At 32.2% G+C, this 20,787-nt stretch overlaps 1 protein-coding gene across 1 annotated transcript; it reads right to left on the bottom strand.

Annotated features, from left to right (window-relative positions):
- Positions 1-9,170: 9,170 nt before the first annotated feature.
- LOC122400479 (calcium and integrin-binding protein 1-like) lies at positions 9,171-15,379 on the bottom strand. Its single transcript, XM_043401974.1, has 5 exons — positions 15,249-15,379; positions 14,810-14,912; positions 13,931-14,078; positions 10,744-10,868; positions 9,171-9,308 (listed from the first exon to the last, which is right to left on the bottom strand). Exons 1-5 carry the CDS (start codon positions 15,344-15,346, stop codon positions 9,198-9,200), a joined length of 585 nt encoding a protein of 194 aa, XP_043257909.1. The 5' UTR covers positions 15,347-15,379; the 3' UTR covers positions 9,171-9,197.
- Positions 15,380-20,787: the final 5,408 nt, after the last annotated feature.

The raw sequence follows: 20,787 nt of genomic DNA, 5'->3' as shown, positions 1-20,787 counted from the left end.
CACATTAGTAACTCGGGTAGGCGCGTTTTCGCGTGGCAGTTCTGCACCTGTAGTTACGATTTTGAGAGTTGAAATCTTGCTGACTCAAACGATGTATGCTGTTTGTTTCGGCTTTATTTTCGACTCCTCGAATCGCGTGACTCCTCAAGTCTCTCTTCGCGCTCGCGGTCGTGATTAGGTCCCTTACGAAACGCTCGTCCCTCTCGAGATTGGCCACGTATGCTCTGACAACAATTCGTATGTTGCTGAAAGACTACGTATTGCACGAAATCTCGAGCCAAGTTTTACGTAAGTTTCAGGCATCGGCAGGACCGCCGAAGAAAGAAAAGACTCGATGGAGTTGAAGAGGCCCTGACAAACTGTCGCAAGAGTGGGCTACAACAAATGGTTCTTCATCTTCATCTTCGGATGAGGATGGAAAGTCATTCTCTGTTACTAGTTTTGTCACTGCACTTGCCTGTAATTGTAGTATTTGTAGTTTTCTAGATGGCACTTGCACTCATACCACAACGTCCAGTCCTGGGAAAATCGCGGATCGTATTAGCATTGTGAATCATGAACGATCGTGTTGCTATTATTTTAACTTTTTGGTGATTAGTTTTAGAGTTGCAAACATTTCTCGTGTTAGCTTTAGAAGTTAGTGTCGCGAACGAGAACTGATGACGGTTTGGTATTAGCGTTGCGAAACATGAATGATTCGTTGTTTGTCTAGAGAATTCTGAAAGTTCTATTTTGCAGGTCCATTTAGAGTTGCGAACAATGAGAATTTTTCGCGATTTCTTTCAGAGTAGAGTCGAGAATAAGAATCGATCACGGTTTGCATTAGAGTTGCGAAATATTAATCGTGTTGCAACTAGTACCAGCGAATCGCGATTACATTTTAGGTGTTTTCTGTTAAAGTTGCGATATTGACCAATCGCGTTTGTTTTGATTAGCATTGCGACACACATAAAATGCCCAACACAGAAATATTAGTTTTGCGCATTGTTCGATACGCGATATCGTTAATGTTGCATAATACGCACATTAAATCGTGTTTCGTATCCAGCTTAGAGTTGCGACTTATAGTGTGTTCGGCCACCTCTGGGAAAAATTTTAATGGGAGATTCTATAGGCCAAAATAAGTCGAAAATCAAGAATATCAATTTTTCGATTGAGGCTTCGTTAAAAAGTTATTAAAACATTAAATTAAAAAATTTCAAATCATTCTGAAAAAATTATTTTTGGTGGGTGGTCAATTACAATCATTTTTTGTGAATAGATATACCCCCGAAATCCTACGCATTTTCGAGACAAAAATTCAGTACAGGTGGAACTTTAAACGTTAATAACTTGTATACGAAGCCTCCATCAACAAATTGGTATTCTTGATTTTCGTCTTATTTTGACCTCTAGAATCTCCCATTAAAATTTTTCCCAAGGGTGGCCGAACACCCTGTCTATGTTTAATGTTAGGGTTGCGAATGATGAATACTTTTCGCGTTTTCTTTCAGAGCAGTGTCACGAATCATTAACTGTTTGATATTAGCGTTGCGAAATAGAAATTCGCGTTGTTTGCCTAGATATTTGGTTGCATGTGAATTGCATTAGTTCCATTTAGAGTTGCGAGAAATGAAAATTTTTCGCGTTTGGGTTTTCAGGGTAGAGTTGCGTGCAACGCTAATCACGGTTTGCAGTAGCGTAACGAAAGATGATTATCGATCGCGTTGTAAATTTTATAATATGGACATTTTTGTTTCGCGATCGCTTTTAGTGTTGCGAACGATTGCATTTTTCGCTATTGCTTTTCAAAGTAAGATCCAGGAATTATAAAATGTGATTCATTGCAGCCTGGGACGACGACTGGACTGCATGATTATAGTTAGCGTTGCACATTATTTAACATGAATGCACCTAATTTTATTAGAGTTGCGAACAACTAGGCGCTCTTACGTGGCTGCTCTTGAGAGATTTTCTATTTTTATGAATAATGACGCATCCTGCTATTGTTTTTGGGAATTTATTAATTAATAAATGAGAGTTGCGTATAATAAAGCGTCCTACGTGGCTGCTCTCGGGAGATTTTTTCAATTTATATATAATAAATTAGCGTTGCGATATGAAAAATAGTCCACTCACGGTTTGCTTAGAATTTATCACGAGTGGACTATAATTTTTTCTCAGCCTCTTGGCTGATGTTATTGTAATATTTCTTGTTTAACATATTAGGAATGATGTGTTTATCGACGGAAATACTGTTGAAAATTATGCAGATATCTGAAATAAGATGTGATTCATTTTTCTGGATGTTATTTATAAATTTAATACTTTTTTTTATAAACAATGGGATCTTCCCAATGATTATAATTAAATTATACAATTTTTATGGATTGTACCATTTCAGTATACTATATTTGATGCATTTATTTTCTTTTATCGGGTAATGATGATTATTATGATAAATTTATAGCATTTTGTTATTGGAGTTGTTACGGGATATAGTATTTTTTTTCAATCGCAGCTGCTTAGCAATTTGTTGCAAATATATAGTATAGATTTTTATTTATATGTATACTGAATTCTATCTAAAATTAAAGTTTGTTCGCGATCTTTGTTTATAATAAAATGATAAGTAAAAAGCTTGCAATAGAAAGGTACACAAATGCAACTGAATGGTTTATATTGATAGAGTCGGTATTAATGCGTGTTCGCTATTAGATCTTTCTTTATGAAAATAATTTAGATTTAAATGCAGGAAAATATAGTTGTTCAAATACTTTTATTATATGCATATGAAATGCTGAAAGTAATTAAATAAATGAAAACTACGCGTACAATTCTAAATAATTTTCATTTTATCGAATCGAGCATACTTTCAAAACATTGTCTACTGTTTATAAAGTAGTACATTGTTTAGTCTATTCTTTTTTTATCCTAACACTGACATTGAATAATATTTTGCTTTGAATATATACATATACTGTATATTTTCATGTATTTTGTATCATATTGTTTAGTTTATATTTCAGGAAATCATCATGAAACAAATGGCAGAATCAACAAGGAAGAACATATTTTCTTGTATTTTGTTAGATAATTAGACAGATAGGATGAAAATTAATTTAGATTTATAGTTAGGTAGGCTCTAACAGTATGTTTCAGGTAGAAACAACAATGAAGAATCAACAAGGAAGAATATATTTTCATGTATTTTATTAGATAATTAGATAGGTAGGATATAAATGAAATTAGATGTATAGTTAGGTAGGATAATAACAGTTTGTTTTAGGAAATCTTCGTCGAGGGATCAACAGGGAAGACCATATTTTCCATGTATTTTGTTAGATAATTAGTCAGGAAGGATACAAACGAATTTAGATTTTTAGATTAGGCAGGATACAAACGAATTTCGATTTTTAGTTAGGCAGGTGTTTTGTTCTCAGCATTAATCATTAGTCAGGCAGATCTTTATTAATGGAGGGTGGATGGGATGCGGTTAGGGCGGGTCTCCATTCGCAGCAACTTCCACGTGGTGAGACCTGGGTAATATTATTTATCGTTTAATTGATAATCGTATCACACTTAACTGGGTAATACAATTATTAATTAAAAATTAAATAATATGAGCAAATTGGCTGCGATCCGAATCACATAGGTTATCACAATTAATTATTCTTCACTAGCTTACTTTTGATTCGCATAGTTCTATTCTGAATAGATAACACTCGACTCGACACCGAAATGGTAAAAAGATTCTAAAATATTGTCACAGTCTAGGCATGCGAGTAGACCTTACATCCAATGTATTTCTTTGGCCCATTTGCCTGGGGCTCTAGAGCCCATTACCATTTTCGTGTCACTCGCAACATTACCAGCAGGTTACACAAATTAACACAAGAAGAAGTAAGACAGAAAATGAAACTACAGAAACATTCCTGGCAACACATCATATTTCGGTAAAGAATTTTTTTTCTCGAAAGTCCGTAGAATTTCGGGTGTATGTCTATCCATCAAAAATGATAATAATTGACCTTCACTACCGAAAATAATTTTTTTAGAACGATCTGAAATTTCTTAATTTTGCCGAAAAATTGCAGCACCGACCCCCTAACCATTTTTCTTAAACATTCGTTTTCTATTTTTAATAAATTTGTTTGACGCTGTACAGAAATATTGTGTAATACTTTTTTGTATGTATCCATGAGTTCTACTTTAGAAATAAATTTCATTGAAATATTATTCACTATTGCAGGATGTACGGTCGTTTGAAAATTGAACCATTTTTATGGGGGTTTTCTCATTTTACGGGGTTAAGCAAGAACTTATCCAACATTTTAAAAATTTCTGCATATTTTTCATCAAAATACGCGCCGTTTGCTATTTGAAACGTACAAATTCTTCAATCCGTTCAAAAGTTATGATGTTTCAAACACACGCATGAAATTTTGGAGAAACGTTTCTGGCCACTCATTACATTTTCGGTAATGAATCCTTTTATCGAAAATGCGTAGGAATTCAATCCCTTCCATAGCCAACTCACATGTATTTACGCACACTACAGCCATCTACCTGTTACATATCATTCATGCATGGGGCTGAAACGTTTGGTGACTTGGGCGTTGGCTCGAGCATCTAGCGAGCAACCCTTTGAACGGGGTTGACTCATGCCGTATGCGCACACCCGGCCCAATTTTCATTGCCTTTTATGGTAATGCCCCGCCTTAGTACTGGGCATTTTCAACTATATAAGGGCCGCGGTTTCTTACTCGGGGAGCTCAGTTTTACCTAAACTCTTGGCACGACGTTACTGTGACACTCAGGGCAAGATCGGGCTATAATCCCCTTCAAGCAACTATCTACGACTATCTACCTTAGCGGTTTATCAGTGAGTGTCCATTAATCGAGTAGAGCTCCCGCGAACGCGCTGCGTTAAAAGCCGATAACGAATCTTTCGCCTTCGAGGCAATTTAGCAATTGTACAACTTCTTGTAAACCCATAGCTGTACTTGAGCATCGTCAAAAATATATATTCAAGTTATTGTTCCTTACGTGTGTTATTCACTCAAGGCAACCCTGAACCATATTAACCGTAAGGCTAGGGGTATCTCACGAACCCGGTACACCTTTACCGCTCGAGGTGTACCATCACGACAGAGAGCAAGATCCTAAAACATCCTAAAACCCTACGTGGCTCCCAGGGTATAAAGCCCCTGGTTCGTCCACTCCTACTAGCGGCTCCCAGGGTATAGAGCCCCTGGTTCGTCCGTGAAACCATTCATTTTCCCTATAAATCTAACCCCGTGGCTCCCAGGGTATAGAGCCCCTGGTTCGTCCACGTAACCTCCACCTACGGCTCCCAGGGTATAGAGCCCCTGGTTCGTCCGGACCTCCTTTCTTTTCCTAACCATACCCAAAACCACCGGTCGAGTACTGCCCCTCGACCGAATCCAGGATCTCGCGCTCCCGCTCGTAACATACCCATCAATACTAATTCAGTGAATAGTTTCTCAACTGACCATCATCCATGAGAAGAGGACGCTAAAATCACCTCCGAATTTTCGGGTCGGTTTGGGGGTCTGACTGAGCCACGAAAGTCCATAAGGTGCAAGGTCTACTCGTATTCCTCATCTGTAGAGGAATCCTCGTTTGTGATGACCTCTACTTGTTTACCTCGTCTGTATTTCCTACCTTTTCGTTGTCGATACGGTCTTATCCTTTTCTGAATTGGTACATGGTAACGTCGCATGTGATTCGATACTGGTAAAATAGATTTATCATCCAATTTCAGACGAAGTATACAAGATAGCAATCCAATGTATTTTTTCGAGTAGACTTCGTCTGTGATCCAATGGTCTTTTACGTTGTATAGTTGTTGGGATACGTAGAAATCTATTTTATCATTAGAGAGTCACATGTGACGTTACCATGTATCAATTCTGGAAGGTATATGACCGTATCGGTTACGAAAAGATAGGAATCATAATTGAATTTACCAATCGTCAATTATTCTATAAATAATTGCATTTTTACAATCATCAAAAAACATTTAAATTTTCGTTATGAAGTAGGGTATTTTTCGAGAAAACTTACTTCTAATTTTAACTTCATGGAGTAAAACAATTTTCTCGTGTCATATAAATTAATAAATAGCACATACAAATATATAAATGTATTAATACAATCGTACAGTGTGGACTGAATTATGTAGTAAGTGTTCTAAATTAAATGCCAGAATAAAGTTTAGAATAGAATACTATATTTTAAATACTCAGTACAGGAAAGTTATAAATTTATAGAAATAAATTGTAAACGATTGTAAATAATTTTTGTTCTATTTTAACCATTGACGAAATTTAAGCGAAGACCTCTGTTACAAACAATTAAAAAATCAAATCAAATACATTTCAGCCGAATTGTTGAAGGATCGTTCAGTGACCATTGATGTGAAAAATGGAAATCATATTTTTCATGTAAAACAGATTCACGTAGTCGAAAACAGTACGTTCTTGTTACAGTTTATGAATAAGCGCATATCAATTCCACATTCTGCGAGTAAAATACGAAAGGAATTGTTGTTAAATTTTCAAGTATACATAAATTAAAAAGTATAAACTAGAGCGTGCAGATGAATGTAATTTATGCATTCGATGCCGCTGGCGTCAAACAATGACACGAAACCAGTAGCAGGCTCTGCATTTTCAATTTAAGTGGTTCAGAAAAACAAACGTCGACTACAGTTTCGGATTTTGTTAAGCCATGATAGTACAATATGCGTAAATGACATGATTGAATTGAACGAAAAATTCTAGAAATTTGTTATTTCCAAATAAGTGTAATAAAATTACTTTAGTTTATTGAATAAACTATTAATTAATACAATCAAAGGTTAAATTACTTTCTTAGCAATCTTTTAGGTATCAAAATCATTTTAAACTGATATAATGGTTCATTGCAACCACCGGTTAAAAAATTTTTACTAAGCTTTTCACAATTAACTTGATTTTACAAACTTTGTTAGAGTTTATATTCCCTATTTAACAGAATATCTCTCTTTTTATATCTTGAATTTTTTTTAATATCTTGTGAAATTTTGTTTAGTTAAAACTGTAATTTTTTAAAATGTTTATTTGTATGCTTTCATTGGAATCCATTATGTAAAATATTTTTTAAAAAGTTCCGTTCAAAGCATTGAGATGGAATCTATTAAAAAAGTTCCGAAACTATTTCGACCCTGATTTTGTCTGTCTGAAAGAAGCTAACTTCGTTACTGGTAGGCAATTACTCGAGTATAGGTATAAAAATAAAAATGAAACTTTCGTTCATTTATTTCTCTGTTTATGGAAAATTTAACGTAGTAGGTAACCTATTAATTTCGAGGAAATTCATTAAAAGTAAGGATTCCTTTTGTTGATTAAAACAAGTTTGGAATTAAAAATGGTTGTGGGCAATTTAAATATGTCGCAAAGTCAACCCACGTTTTATCCACCCACGTTAATACCACCGTACATGGGTCCGTATCCTCCGACGAAATTTGATCGTGCTTCGCAAGATTCTGGGACTTGTGAATACTTTCAAAATTACAGAAACGAAGTTTTATCAAAATTTACGGTAAAGCTGATTTGAGTTCTTCAAATTATAAATATTAAATATTTTTGAATCATTGGAATCATTTTCAATGGCCACTATCGTTATACAGGGTGTTTTGAAGTTAAACGATCGAATTGCAACAGTGCGTTCTATGAACAAAAATAAAATCAAAATGTTATACTTAATATGTAATATATTTACATATGTATATCTTTCATAAATTAAATATAATATAGAGAGTGTTAAAAAAAAGATTACAAAAAAAAATTTAGAATAAAAATTTAACGATATGGGGACGCTAAAAAATTTCCAAAGTAGTTTTTTTAACATATAATATATTTTACAGTATGTTTGGTATACTACATCTTAACAGTAGTGATATTTTGGTTTCAATTTCGTTTATTTTATTTGTTTCGTACTCGTGTGTTGTACTTATAAGGTAACGATTGAGAAACGAATAGTTTCATTTTATTTTTTGACGTACAATTTTGAAGATGGAATTGTACAAGTGGGGGATGCAAGATATACCGTATAGTACAAGACCTGTCACCGATGCAGCTAAAGTGCATCGTAAAATTAATCGTGAGTTAACTGTTCTTTCAAATGACATTTCAACAATCGACAACTCACGCATGAAGGAAGTCGACGACCTGTATAAAGTAATAAGAATTTTAATTTTTACTCGATGAAATATTTATATAAGCATGAATAAATTATAATCATATTATATAATTAATTTTCTTATATCAGTATTTATAATTTCAAAGAATGTTTCTATTATATTTACGTATATGTATATTCGTTATGGTATCAGAATTAATACCACGTTTTATGCCGCGTAATTTCATATTTTATGCCACGAAATGTCAAATTAAAAAATGCATTTTTTCTCCCACTTTAAATATTGCTTAATACATTTGTTATTTCACAAAAATCGTGGTAAATTGTTTAAGTGTGATTCAGTTTGTGCTAAAAAAATCACGCTAAAGAATGAAATTGTCATTGTAAAATGTACATTTTTGTGTCATGTAATTTCAAATTAAAAAATTTTTGTCTTTTCGAGTTTGCACAAATTATCGAACGAATCGTATATGTTTAGTCATTTCTGATCAAGCTAATGGCTCAGAGTATTCAAACTATTATAAAGTATATTTTAATGCAGGGAGTACAAATTCATCGCAAACAATACAAGGATCATACTGGTAGCCTTCATCCCTTATCATTTTTCAAGCCCGATCATTACAAGTATCAATGTTCACCAGGAATGACATCTTCGTACTTCTCTAAATATCCACCGAATTACGTCGATTATAAAGTACCTCTTTTACCCCTTACGTACGAAAGACGGAAACAGACACCTTATATACCTGATTTGTCTCTCATTGGCATTTATAACAAATCAAGTTGTACCGCTTACAAACGATAAATCAACATTATCACATTAGTGTTATCGAGAAATTACGAAAATAAATTTAATATCACTAAATAGTAAATATTATGTAACCTAATAATAAATAATAATAAATACTAGAATATTATTTATAATTAATAATAAATACTAGAAAATAAATGAAATATAAAGTATCTCTATATATTTTCGTATGTGCCCTTTGAAGATCCATCAGTATAATTTAAATACTGAAACGAAATGTGGACGAAAATTCTGGAATCCTTCTAAGGAAACGCGTGAATTCTTCGAATGTAATGGCTCCCAATTGACTGAAGACCATTTCTTGAAGCACCTAATATTAAAATATACGGTTATTAATATTAAAGTGTTACATATACGGGTGTTCGGCCACCCCTGGGAAAAATTTTAATGGGAGATTCTGGAGGCCAAAATAAGACGACAATCAAGAATACCAATTTGTTGATGGAGGCTTCGTTAAAAAGTTATTAACAATTAAATTCAAAAATTTCAAATCGTTCTGGAAAAATTATTTTTGGTTGCGGGGATCAATTACAATCATTTTTAGTGAATTGACATACCCCCGAATTCCTGCGCATTTTCGAGAAAAAAAATTCAGTACGGGCGAAACTTTAAACGTTAATAACTTTTTAATAAAGCCTCCATCAACAAATTGGTATTCTTGATTTTCTTCTTATTTTGGCCTCTAGAATCTTCCATTAAAATTTTTCCCAGGGGTGGCCGAATACCCTGTGTAATATATAAATCAATACAAAATCTATAAAGTTTAAGAAACTGATGAATCCAAAATGAACATTGAGTGTCAAATCTATGTGCTTGAGAAGTAAATATATTTATTTTTCAAAGAAGATTGTTTCGTTCCCACGTCAAGTTTTCTTCAGTAAATCATTTAACGTTACAGACAATCTTTTCGTTATACTATTCTAGTGTGAAAATAACATTTAAAAAAGAAACAAAACTTTATATATAATTTAATGTGAAATTTTTATTTATAGACAATTTATAATTTAAATCATAAAATAGTCACCTGTTTAAGCTTTAAAGCAAATAAAATTTAGCTCGTTAATGGAAATATATAATTATTTATTTTAAAAGTGGGGTAATTTCATTTTTTGTAAACCCTGGTCTGTCACAATTTACGTGATAATAAAGTTATCATCTCTAAAACAAATAATACAAAAATATATTTGTGGTTTTTTATATTTTCTATATTTGAATATTATTTGAATTCTTTCTACAGTTAAGACGTGGTACATACAAGCTTTTCTTAAAATTCAAATTTCATCTCATTTTACTTATTATTAATTTAGATTTCTTAGGGAATACAAAATTTTGTAACGCGATTAGATTATTGTAGCTTTAGTGTAACGATATAGGAAATCAAATTTTCTTAATAATTTAGGGTCAGAATTGTTTTCTCTTTCTTCGGAAGAATCAGATTCTTCCCACTTTATTATTTGCAAAGATGCTTAGTGTTCATATCATAAGCCTCGTTGTTGAGAAACTTTAAGTTCTAATCATATTTCTTACATGTATATTCAAATAATATAAAAATCACTGTAAGAGATATATTATATGCAGTGTATTTATTCATTGCACAACTACTAGTGATTGTATCTAATCGTGCAAAATAATAGTTTGTAGCGCTTCTACCGTAATCAATGATCCCGCGATTGAAACAGGACCTATGCTATGTGCTTGTTGGACACGGCTGCAAACTTATGGTAGTAAATATTATCGAGACTTACCATACGTGCTACATGTTCGACCTCCGCCATATCAATGCCTACATACTCGTCCTGGCTATTCCCTGTCAGTCTTTGCACAGCCTCCATCAAATCGTCGAGTGAGATTCGATTGTCGCCGTCAAAGTCTGGAAATGAAGGTATTAACGGTGTCGTTGTGTATAGAGGGTTATCTGGAGTTAACACTACATATCACAGGGACAGTTCAGCAAACTATAATGCATATCCGTGTGTACGAGACGCTCGTTAAACGGAAATACATTGTATTTATCTAAACTGCGCCAGTGTTACTCTAAACTGATTAGCACAATCTTTCTTCTCATCATTTTTCTTCTTCTATATGATCAATTTAATCCATCGTTTGCTGAATTATTCTATTTGTATGTTAAATAAGATATGACACATGTGATTTTTTAAATGCAATTTGGATAACTTAATTATTAAGAACCATCTTTTAAATATTTTAAATATAATATAATATAATATAAATTTTTAAATTACATTTATATTCTATTATAACATAAATATTGTAATTTTAAAAATATGAGATGTTTCTTGATAATTAGGATATCCAAATTATATTTAAAAAATCACATCTATTATACAGGGTTATCGGCCATCCCTGGGAAAAATTTTAATGGGAGATTCTAGAAGCTAAAATAAGACGAAAATTAAGAATATCAATTTCTTAGTTGAGGCTTCGTTAAAAAGTTATTAAAAAATTGAATTAAAAAACTTCAAATCATTCTGAAAAAATTATTTTTGGTTGCGGGGATTAGTTACAAACATTTTTGATGAATACACATACTGCCAAAATCCTACGCACTTTTTAGAAAAAAATTCGAGAAGGTGTGAAATTTTTCGACAAAATTAAGAAATCTCAAATCGTCTGGAAAAATTATTTTTAGTTGCAGGGATCAATTATAATCATTTCTGGTCAATAGATATACCCCCGAAATCTTACCCATTCTTCTTCTTAGAAATTTTTCCTAAGAAAAAAATTCCTTACCGAAAATCTGATTTCAGGCCAGAGATACTTCTCTGAAATTTCATGTGAATCTTCAAAATGTCATAACTCCTGAACGGATTGGACGATTTTAATGTTTCAAAATGCAAACAACGCGTATTTTGACGAAGAATATATAGAAAATTCAAAAAATATTCGAAAAGTTATTCCTTGACCCCGCAAAATGAGAAGAACGCAATAAAAATGGTCCAATTTTCAAACAGCCATAACTCCCACAATAGTGAATATATTGAATTGAAATTTTGAGAGGGTGTAAAATTGATGGATACCTACAAAAAAGTATTAAACAACTTTTCTGTACAGCGCCAACCAAATTTATTAAAAATGAAAAACTAAATTTTAAGAAAAATCAACAAGGGGTGTAGATGCTGAAATTTTTCGGCAAAATCGGAATTTTCAAATCATTCTGGAAAAATTATTTTCGGTTGCGGGAGTCAATTACAATCATTTTTTATGAATAGACGTACTTCCGAAATCCTGCGCATTTTCAAGAAAAAAAATTCAGTACGGTCGGAACTTTAAACGTTAATAATTTTTTAACGAAGCCTCCATCAACAAATTGGTATTCTTAATTTTCGTCTTATTTTGGCCTTTAGAATCTCCCATTAAAATTTTTCCTAAGCGTAGTGGAACACCCTGTATATCATATCTTGTTTAAATACAAGTACAATTCGCATTTATATTTTGATAGATACTTAAATTAAATCCCTTTTGTCTTAGTTTAATCTCCTTTTCTATGAAAAGGAAAGATTAAATAAAATCTTACTCGTTGCATATTTAATGCTATTATTTTACTAATATAACCTCTAAATGTTTTGACCATTATATTTATGAAAATATTGTTTCATTTAATTATTATTTGTTTGTAAAATAATATTGAAGTAGTACTTTGGAAAGGATTGTTACCTATTTTATTGTTATAATTAGTAATATAGGTTTCTAATGTTTCATTTCTTATTTTAACTATACTCTGAGTAATTAACTGTGTAACATTGGAATAATAGTAAAGCTATTCAACTTCCTCTATTAATTTTGTTTGGCTCGAATTCTCCTTCTGGTTTTCTTTTATTTTTTCTTATTTTCTTTTACATTTATTGTGTTTTTGGTTTTCATGCCGTTTTGTCTACCTTTCTCTCTTAATCAGATTTTCACTCTTTGGTTTCTTCTCTGTCGCTCTCACTCGTTTAGTTTTTTCTTTCTCTATGTGATATTCCCATTCCCCAGGCACGTCTATTATCCTCCACTCTCTCACACATCTCTGTTGTTTCTCTGTTTTCACGGGCATTGATGTGACATGGTGTGCACCGTGAAATTAAACGATCTCGATTAACGAAATCGCTGCTAGCGTATACTAATAATATTGGATAGGCTGTTGCAACCAAAAAAAGTATTGTAACAACCTTTTTGCGTATCCTGTTTTTAAATCGTTGGTAATCCGATACGGTTCGCAACAATTTTGTTATTTCGTACTCTTTTAAAGAATATTTATATTGTGGAATGATATTAATAGCCTGCAAGCAGAGTAAAATATACAACGAGATTTGTGAATAACTTTTAATATTTACAGAACGATTTTATTATTTCAAAATTCATTATCGTGCAATTTTATTATTAATTATTCCTATAGTATATATTTAAAATAAACTTGTTTTCGTTTATTATTATTGTTTCTTCCCGAATTTTATATTTTTTTATGATCAGAATTGCCTATTATGCAAGGTATTTGAATTGTTCTGTGGTAAACTTGATACTTTACGTTTCACAATAATTTCTTTATCTTTTCTGCGACAACTTCAAAAAAATATCTCATAGATATTTGTATATATTGATTACTTTAAAAACATATTATACATATAATACTATATAGAGTGTGAATTAAAGAAAAGAAAGTAGTAAATGAATTCATGTAGATTTAAAGAATAGAATATGTTAAACTTGAGTAGGTAAGAATTCTTATAATATTTCATATACTATAAAACATTCTTCTTAAATTAATAAATTTATAAATGAAAATAGAGATAGTGTAAAACTATTTCCATTTTTAAATTGAAGATATCGAATAATAACAAAGAAGAAGAAAAATCTATGTTTTTTGTTTAGGTAATTGGGTCTTTTACCTGTAACCAGTGAAATTTTTATTTAAAATTATACTTAATTTCTTACCGAAAATACAAAACGCCCAGGCAGCACGATTGGCGTCGGAAGAATTTTCAGAGAAAGCCGAACATAAATCCAAGATATCTTCGAGGCTCAGATGATTATCTTGTTCTGATGAGAAGACTCGATATATTGAATCACGGAATGGACTGCACTAAAAACGATTTGTAACTTCGTCGGTTATTCAAATAAAATATTGTAAAATTTGTCAGCAACGGAGGAGGAAAAACTATTAATTTTTCAAGCTTTGAACAAGAGTTACAAATGGAATGATTTATCGTGAAATTAATTACGGTTGGCTTCTGTATAAAATTGAATTATATACTACTTATCATGGGACACCCTGTATATTCTATATACAAGGTAAAGGCAATAATTCGACCTTAGTTGCAGTATACGTGGACGACATTTCAATTACTTCAGGCAATTGTATCACCATGCGATATAATGCATTTATGAACCATGGACGCTAGCAAACGACTTACCGAAGCCATTTCTGATTTTCAATAGAACAATAGCGCATAGTACGCGTATTTAATTGCCCACGGACGGTAAAAATTGATCTGTCAGTAAAAAGAACATCGTGAAAAAGCTTTTCGTTTAATTGTAATTGGTACTACGTTTGTTCGCAAAAAATGACGCGATTCTGTAAATTGGTGTTATATTTATTATGATTAACAATAGAGTACCATTTTTCTGCAATAACGATATAGTTCTTTGGCAATCACCTGAACGTAATGAGTTTCTGAATCATATTAGTGGATCCCTTAAAATCTATTGTGGATCACAATCATTACTATGAGTCATTAGTAATTTGTATTTCCGAATTTACAGAGTTACCAATATTTAGAATACTGCTAATAAAAGTTAATTAAATTAACTCACTTTGATTTGTGGAAATACTGTTTCGATTTGTTCCACTGGGAAACGGTGCTGACGATCCTTACGAAGTTTTCCTGAATCTATGTTATCGAGCTGCCTAGCAATTCTGGAAAAATATATTTCGAAGATTACGTACACGACAATTAATTACTAAAGTTCTGTCAATTTTCCCGTGTTTACACACGTTTTTTTAATTCACGTTGGTTTTAAGATCTATTAGATTCACTTGAAATAAACCAATTATGTAACAAATAATTAAAATATATTCTGCAGATAACCTTGAAACAAATAAAAAAATAAATAAGCCATATATATTTCCTCCCTCTAACTAAGAAACTTTTGCTTTTAATATTCTTCCCAAAAATGTGTTCCTTTTTTAGATACTTAGATTTGAAGTTGACAAACGATGTGTATATTCTAAACAAGTAACCCCATAACTCACTGGAGTATTTTATTTTTCGACAGGTATGTTAATTCGGCGTAAGTGTCAACCAATTCTTCGTCAAGAATATCATTGTTGGTTGTCAATAAATTTCCCATAACAACGCACAAATGTGGACACACTTCAATGAAAGAAACACTGTACTGACAATTACGAGCTATTTGTGCAGTTATCGATCTACCGATAACGTGTTATCTGTTACAAAGAAATTCTCGAGCATACTACGTGTTAGATTTTCAATTAGATTGTGTTTACATATAATATTAAAAGTGTCAAAGAAGTAGCCAAACAAATAGATATTAAATTTTAAAATTAATTAAACAAATATATTAAAAATGGAAGATCTATTGCTTTCGGTGCTTTGTTAGTCCGGCATTCTTGATTTATAGAGTTTTTATCAAGTTGCATTCCACTTTTTGAAAATGCAGCTAACGGCTGCTAATTTGAAATAGTCTCTATAAATAACTTATAAAATTGTTAATAATTGCAATCTTGAACACCGAGTAGCGAAAGAAAGACCCTGTTCGTTTAAACGAAGAGATCTCTATTGTATAACTGTGGATTTTTTACGAAGTCGATACTTCAATTTGTATAACATCAAGACTTTTTGAAACAGGATTAGCCAAATCAGTAATGTTACTTTTTAGTTCTGATTTATTTGACAGGCAAAATAAAAATAATATTGTAGCAGTAATATATCTTTTTAATTCTAATGTCTGTGGTTTGCAAAATAAAAGTAATATTGTGGCAGTAATGCTTCTTTTTAATTCTAATTCGTGTGATAGGCAAAATAGAATAGAAACAAAACCAAATTTACAAATAATTCACCACATATTTTCAGTTCCTATATGGAATGTACAAGACTATTCGGATCTGTTCGTTTAAACGAAGAGGTCTCTATATAACTGTGGATTTCTTACGAAGTCGATACTTCAATTTGTGCAACACCAAAACTTTTTGAAACAGGATTAGCCAAATCAGAAACGCGTTAAGATGGATGAGAGGATTACAGTTAACTTTAGGAGAAGTAGGTCACAGGGTGTCAATTGGACGTTGTTGCATCAAGGTAGGTAAATCGGTTGAAGAGGATCCCAAGACAAGACCAAAGACTGAGAAAGGATCACTATACATATATGTAAAATGGGAACTCAGAAAAGGCAAGTAAAGATATCGTGCAAAGTATATGAATTGAAAATTCTCGTTTAGATACGAAAACCAGTGGGCGAACGAAACATGAAAGGAATAAATAGTAACAGCAGTGGGCTCCCTTGAGTTGTGTTTATGCGAGGAAGGCAGGGAATAGAAACTGGGATAGAGAAACTTGTAGAGCGTACGATGACGAAAAAGAATTTCTGACTAGCACGTCCGGAAATGCAAGAAGTTTTCTAAAATGGTAGTCTTAGACTCGGTTAAGAGAGCCAAGCAAAATATGAGAGGATTCAAGAGGATAAAAGTCCGACGCAACGCTAGAAGCTGCTTATGCTGGAAAAAAGCAAAATGAAAGCCGTGTGATTTCACAGATAGTGGTTCACAGGCGTGGAAAATTAGGAATTGTGTGTCAATTAATAGAAATAAAAGAATCAACATAATTTATCTTAGAACAACTAGTAGTTTGTTGATGTTTTTATTAATTTCTTCATTAAATAGTAAGTTAAACTTGTCTCTAATTTTGGCCAATATTAGACTATACACTGTGGGATAAATAAAAATAAATATCCTATTATATGATTTTTTCTTAAAGTTCATCAGTCCACTTATAATGTACAATTATATCCTTTTTTAAATGTAACTATAGTTTCCCTAACTAATCATTGTTTATTTAAGACAAAATATTAATCATAAGAACAACAATAATGGAAAAATATTATATGCAAACATTTTTTTTTTTAAGTCCAGGAATCTTATTTAGTAACGAGGTATTTTATTGAAACTTTAGATCTAGTCATTAAGTTTACGAATATATAGCATTATTATAGAGGCAGATGCTCAAAAACTTTTGAGATATTAATGATTAAAGTTTCAGTATTCCGTAAAAGTATAATTTTCATTCTTTGTTTATCGAGTAGGACTTTAGTTCAATGGTAAGGCAAGAACGTGTAGACAAGAATGTGTACTACATACAAATATAGACTTTAAATAGTAAAATTCTGACACATAAAAACTCTAAATTAACTTTTAAATAAAATATCTCTATTTATAATAATAACAAAAAGAAGATAATATTGTGTGTAAATAGCATATCTCCAACATCTAGAATTGAGAATATTTAAAAGCTTTGCAAACCGTATGTATTTATATATTTTAATGAAATATTGTTTCCATTGTTAATTATCCATTTGATAATTAAATCATTCTCTTCCGTTCCTTGTACTGGCGAGAAATTAATGCAAAATTTGAAGTTGAAAGATTTTTAAAAGGAACGGTAGCAAGTGAAACCCAAGTATTTTAATACGTTGGAGGTGAATAATTCTTAGGCTTCTTTCAATTAATCAAAGCCTAGGCTGTTTAAGTACTGTTGGTGCGTAGACTGTTGCGCCGCGGTGGTTACTATTAGTCTGTTCCAAAAGAAATGAATATTCATGAAATACATAAATAAACGTAAGAAATTTATATTCAACGGATGTGCACGACGCTGTACACACAACTTCAAAGATTCGTTTAGAATTATGCAACGTATAGTGTGGAGCTCGTAAATGATTAAACCGATTACACGAGGAATGCTGGGAATTTCAGTAGATGGGGAGGAGGTTTAATTAGATCGTCAATGAGCGAGCTTACTGATTGGAAAACGGTCGTATCGCACGATTTGTGCGCTTGTCAAGGATGATGCACTTCAGTACTGCGGATTAGTTGCTATCTGTTACTATTAATCTATTTTGTGATAATCGGTTTAGCAATTTCATAAACAATGTTTAAATTGTGTGTTCCATGAATGAATTTTAAAAAATTCGATTCTTCTTATAGTAGATTTTGTTCCAATCAGAGTACTGACACTTCATACGTTTTACTAACGGTTTTTGGTGTTATTTACAATATTTTTATATACGATACCACGTGATTACAAAATATAGTAATATGTATTATGTTTAGAATTTAAACATTTACATTTAAAAAGCACATTAGCAATGAATGTAAAGAAATTGATACAATGTATGGTGCAAAAAGAACTCTGTACTTTTAAGTGTTGTGGAAATTAACCTAAACTTATAATAAAAGCATTATTTTTAGGACAGATAATGCAAATATGCATTTAACATTTTTCGATACTCTATCTATGTGGCAGGTTTCATAAAAAAATACAAAATAATCAAAACGATTCGTTGACAGTAAAGTATTTAATGAAAGTGAAAATGAAATCATGGTGTTCATTTTAAGAATCATTACTGTACTGATTTAAAGAAAGAAATTTAAAAAAATGGCGAAGGAAGCGGCCCTCTAGAAGACCACTTTAAGGTGTGTAGAGGAATTGTGGGAGTGTTGCTTCGCGTATTGACTCCTTAGTATACCGAGAGGCTCTTTTAGCCTACACCATCATGATCCGGAGATCACAAGCATGTAATCTACCTGCTGGCCGCTCCACACCAAGGGATTTAGACCCCAGAATCACTATTAACCCGTCTCAACCTTCTCTGTATTATCGAGGAAGAGTACTGGAAGGATCCAGTATATTGTGAAAACAGAATAAACAATAAATCAAGAAAAGCTTCAAACAAGAAGATGAAAAATCCAAGAATAAGTGCTCCTAAGTCAAGAAAAGTATAAATTCAAAAATAGTAAAAAAATGTTATGAAAACAAAATTTTCATTATTAAATAAAATATAAGAAAAATGTTAATAAAAGATTAAATCTCGCAACAGACTATTCCAGTAAAGATTTTCATACATATTTACTAAAATTGGCTGAAGATACTGTAGTATTATTATTGTTATTTTTATTATTATTACTACTACTATAGGATTCATCAAATGTAACGATTAATTTTAATTTTTTCAAAGTCAATCAACAGTTAATGTCAAAATTGGTAAAATAAATAAAAGTTTCAACGAACAGACACCATTTTATACACATTTTCTCAGATCAGAAAAGAACTATTGTTACATCGGAACTAATTAAAAATTTGAACAGTTTCAATCGACCTCTGAGATGTTTTCGCGTGCAGCGACATAATGATCGATAGCGTTTGAACTTGGGTATGAAAGTTTCAGATTTCCGCAGTCGTTGAAGCATTGGTTCATTTCGAGGCAAGGAAAAGGCGTGCCCGCGATTACAAAACGCTGCAATTGAAATAAAACACGAAACCGTATTTACCGAAATTCACACACATTCGTCGGTAGTAACTTTGCATGCAAGCCACTCTTTCTGGTCTGGTACAATGATGAAGAGGCTCACTGTCAACTCTCCAGCCATTATTAGGTGGTTAACGCGGCAAAATGCTCGCGATGATAACCAGCAGGGGCAGAAGGATGGATCCGGAAAGCGGCCAATAATTATTACACGACTCCACGAAGCAGTTATTGTCCCAATTCGGGGGTCGCTTTGCGGATAATGGCTGTACTCGAGAGGTCATGTGAGCCTGACGTTCCAGCATGTCAACAGCAACTATGCATCATCGGATGTCTGCCGCACGTAATCGCCTGTTCCCTTCCTGCCTCTCTTCTGCCCTCCATCTTTCCCTCTTTTCACGCGTTTCTCTCTCGCCCCCTTATCTCATTTTAGTTTTCATTATCCGATCTAATTTGTTTTTCGTCTTCGAGTCAGATTTTCATCTTATCTCTGTCGTCAGTTTTCTAATCAACCTATGCCCTCTCCTTCCAACTCGTTATTGAAGGTTGCGTAACTCGTTATACGATGTTTTTCATCGTTTGAGATACAGGAATTTTAAATCTACTTCGTTCTAGAATTCTGTTGTAAGATTAAACGTTGTGTATCACATGTTCAATTTCGAAATATTAATGTTTTTATAATATCAATTTTTATTAGTAGTATCTTTTTTATACATGTATATACTATTTTTACTTACCATAATATTCTATGTTCATGTAATTAACGTAAGTAAATAGAATAGTAATAATTAACATTTTCAATTTCGAGATATTAATATTTAAAGTTTCAAGTATCAAGTTTTATTAGTAGTATTTTTTTTACGTATATGTATATTATTTTTACTTTACATAATATTCTAATTAATTAACGCATGTAAATAGAATAGTAATAATTTACTATTTACTGTTTATTACTATTTTATTCTGCTTGATAGAGAAAATATAAACATTGTACGCACGACTCGAGGCCAAGACGATCATTAAAAAAATCCCATCACGACGAAATAAAATCGTTGCTTGAGTCACAAATTTCAGACAAAAATAAAGCACTAGAAGACGTCCATAAAGAATTTACCGTGTTGATTTGATCTTCCTACAATATCTTGCAACTCTTATGTTAATAACTTCTCTAGCAGTTTACAACAAGTTTCTATACACACATAATTCAACTACTATTGGCAGCATTCGCCAAAAGACAATGCACTATACAGGGTGTT

Source organism: Colletes gigas, unplaced genomic scaffold (assembly GCF_013123115.1).
Source record: "Colletes gigas isolate AHSC1104 unplaced genomic scaffold, ASM1312311v1 Colletes_gigas_Sc00018, whole genome shotgun sequence".
Lineage (NCBI taxonomy): Eukaryota > Metazoa > Arthropoda > Insecta > Hymenoptera > Colletidae > Colletes > Colletes gigas.
This window is presented reverse-complemented; position numbering and strand designations above follow the sequence as displayed.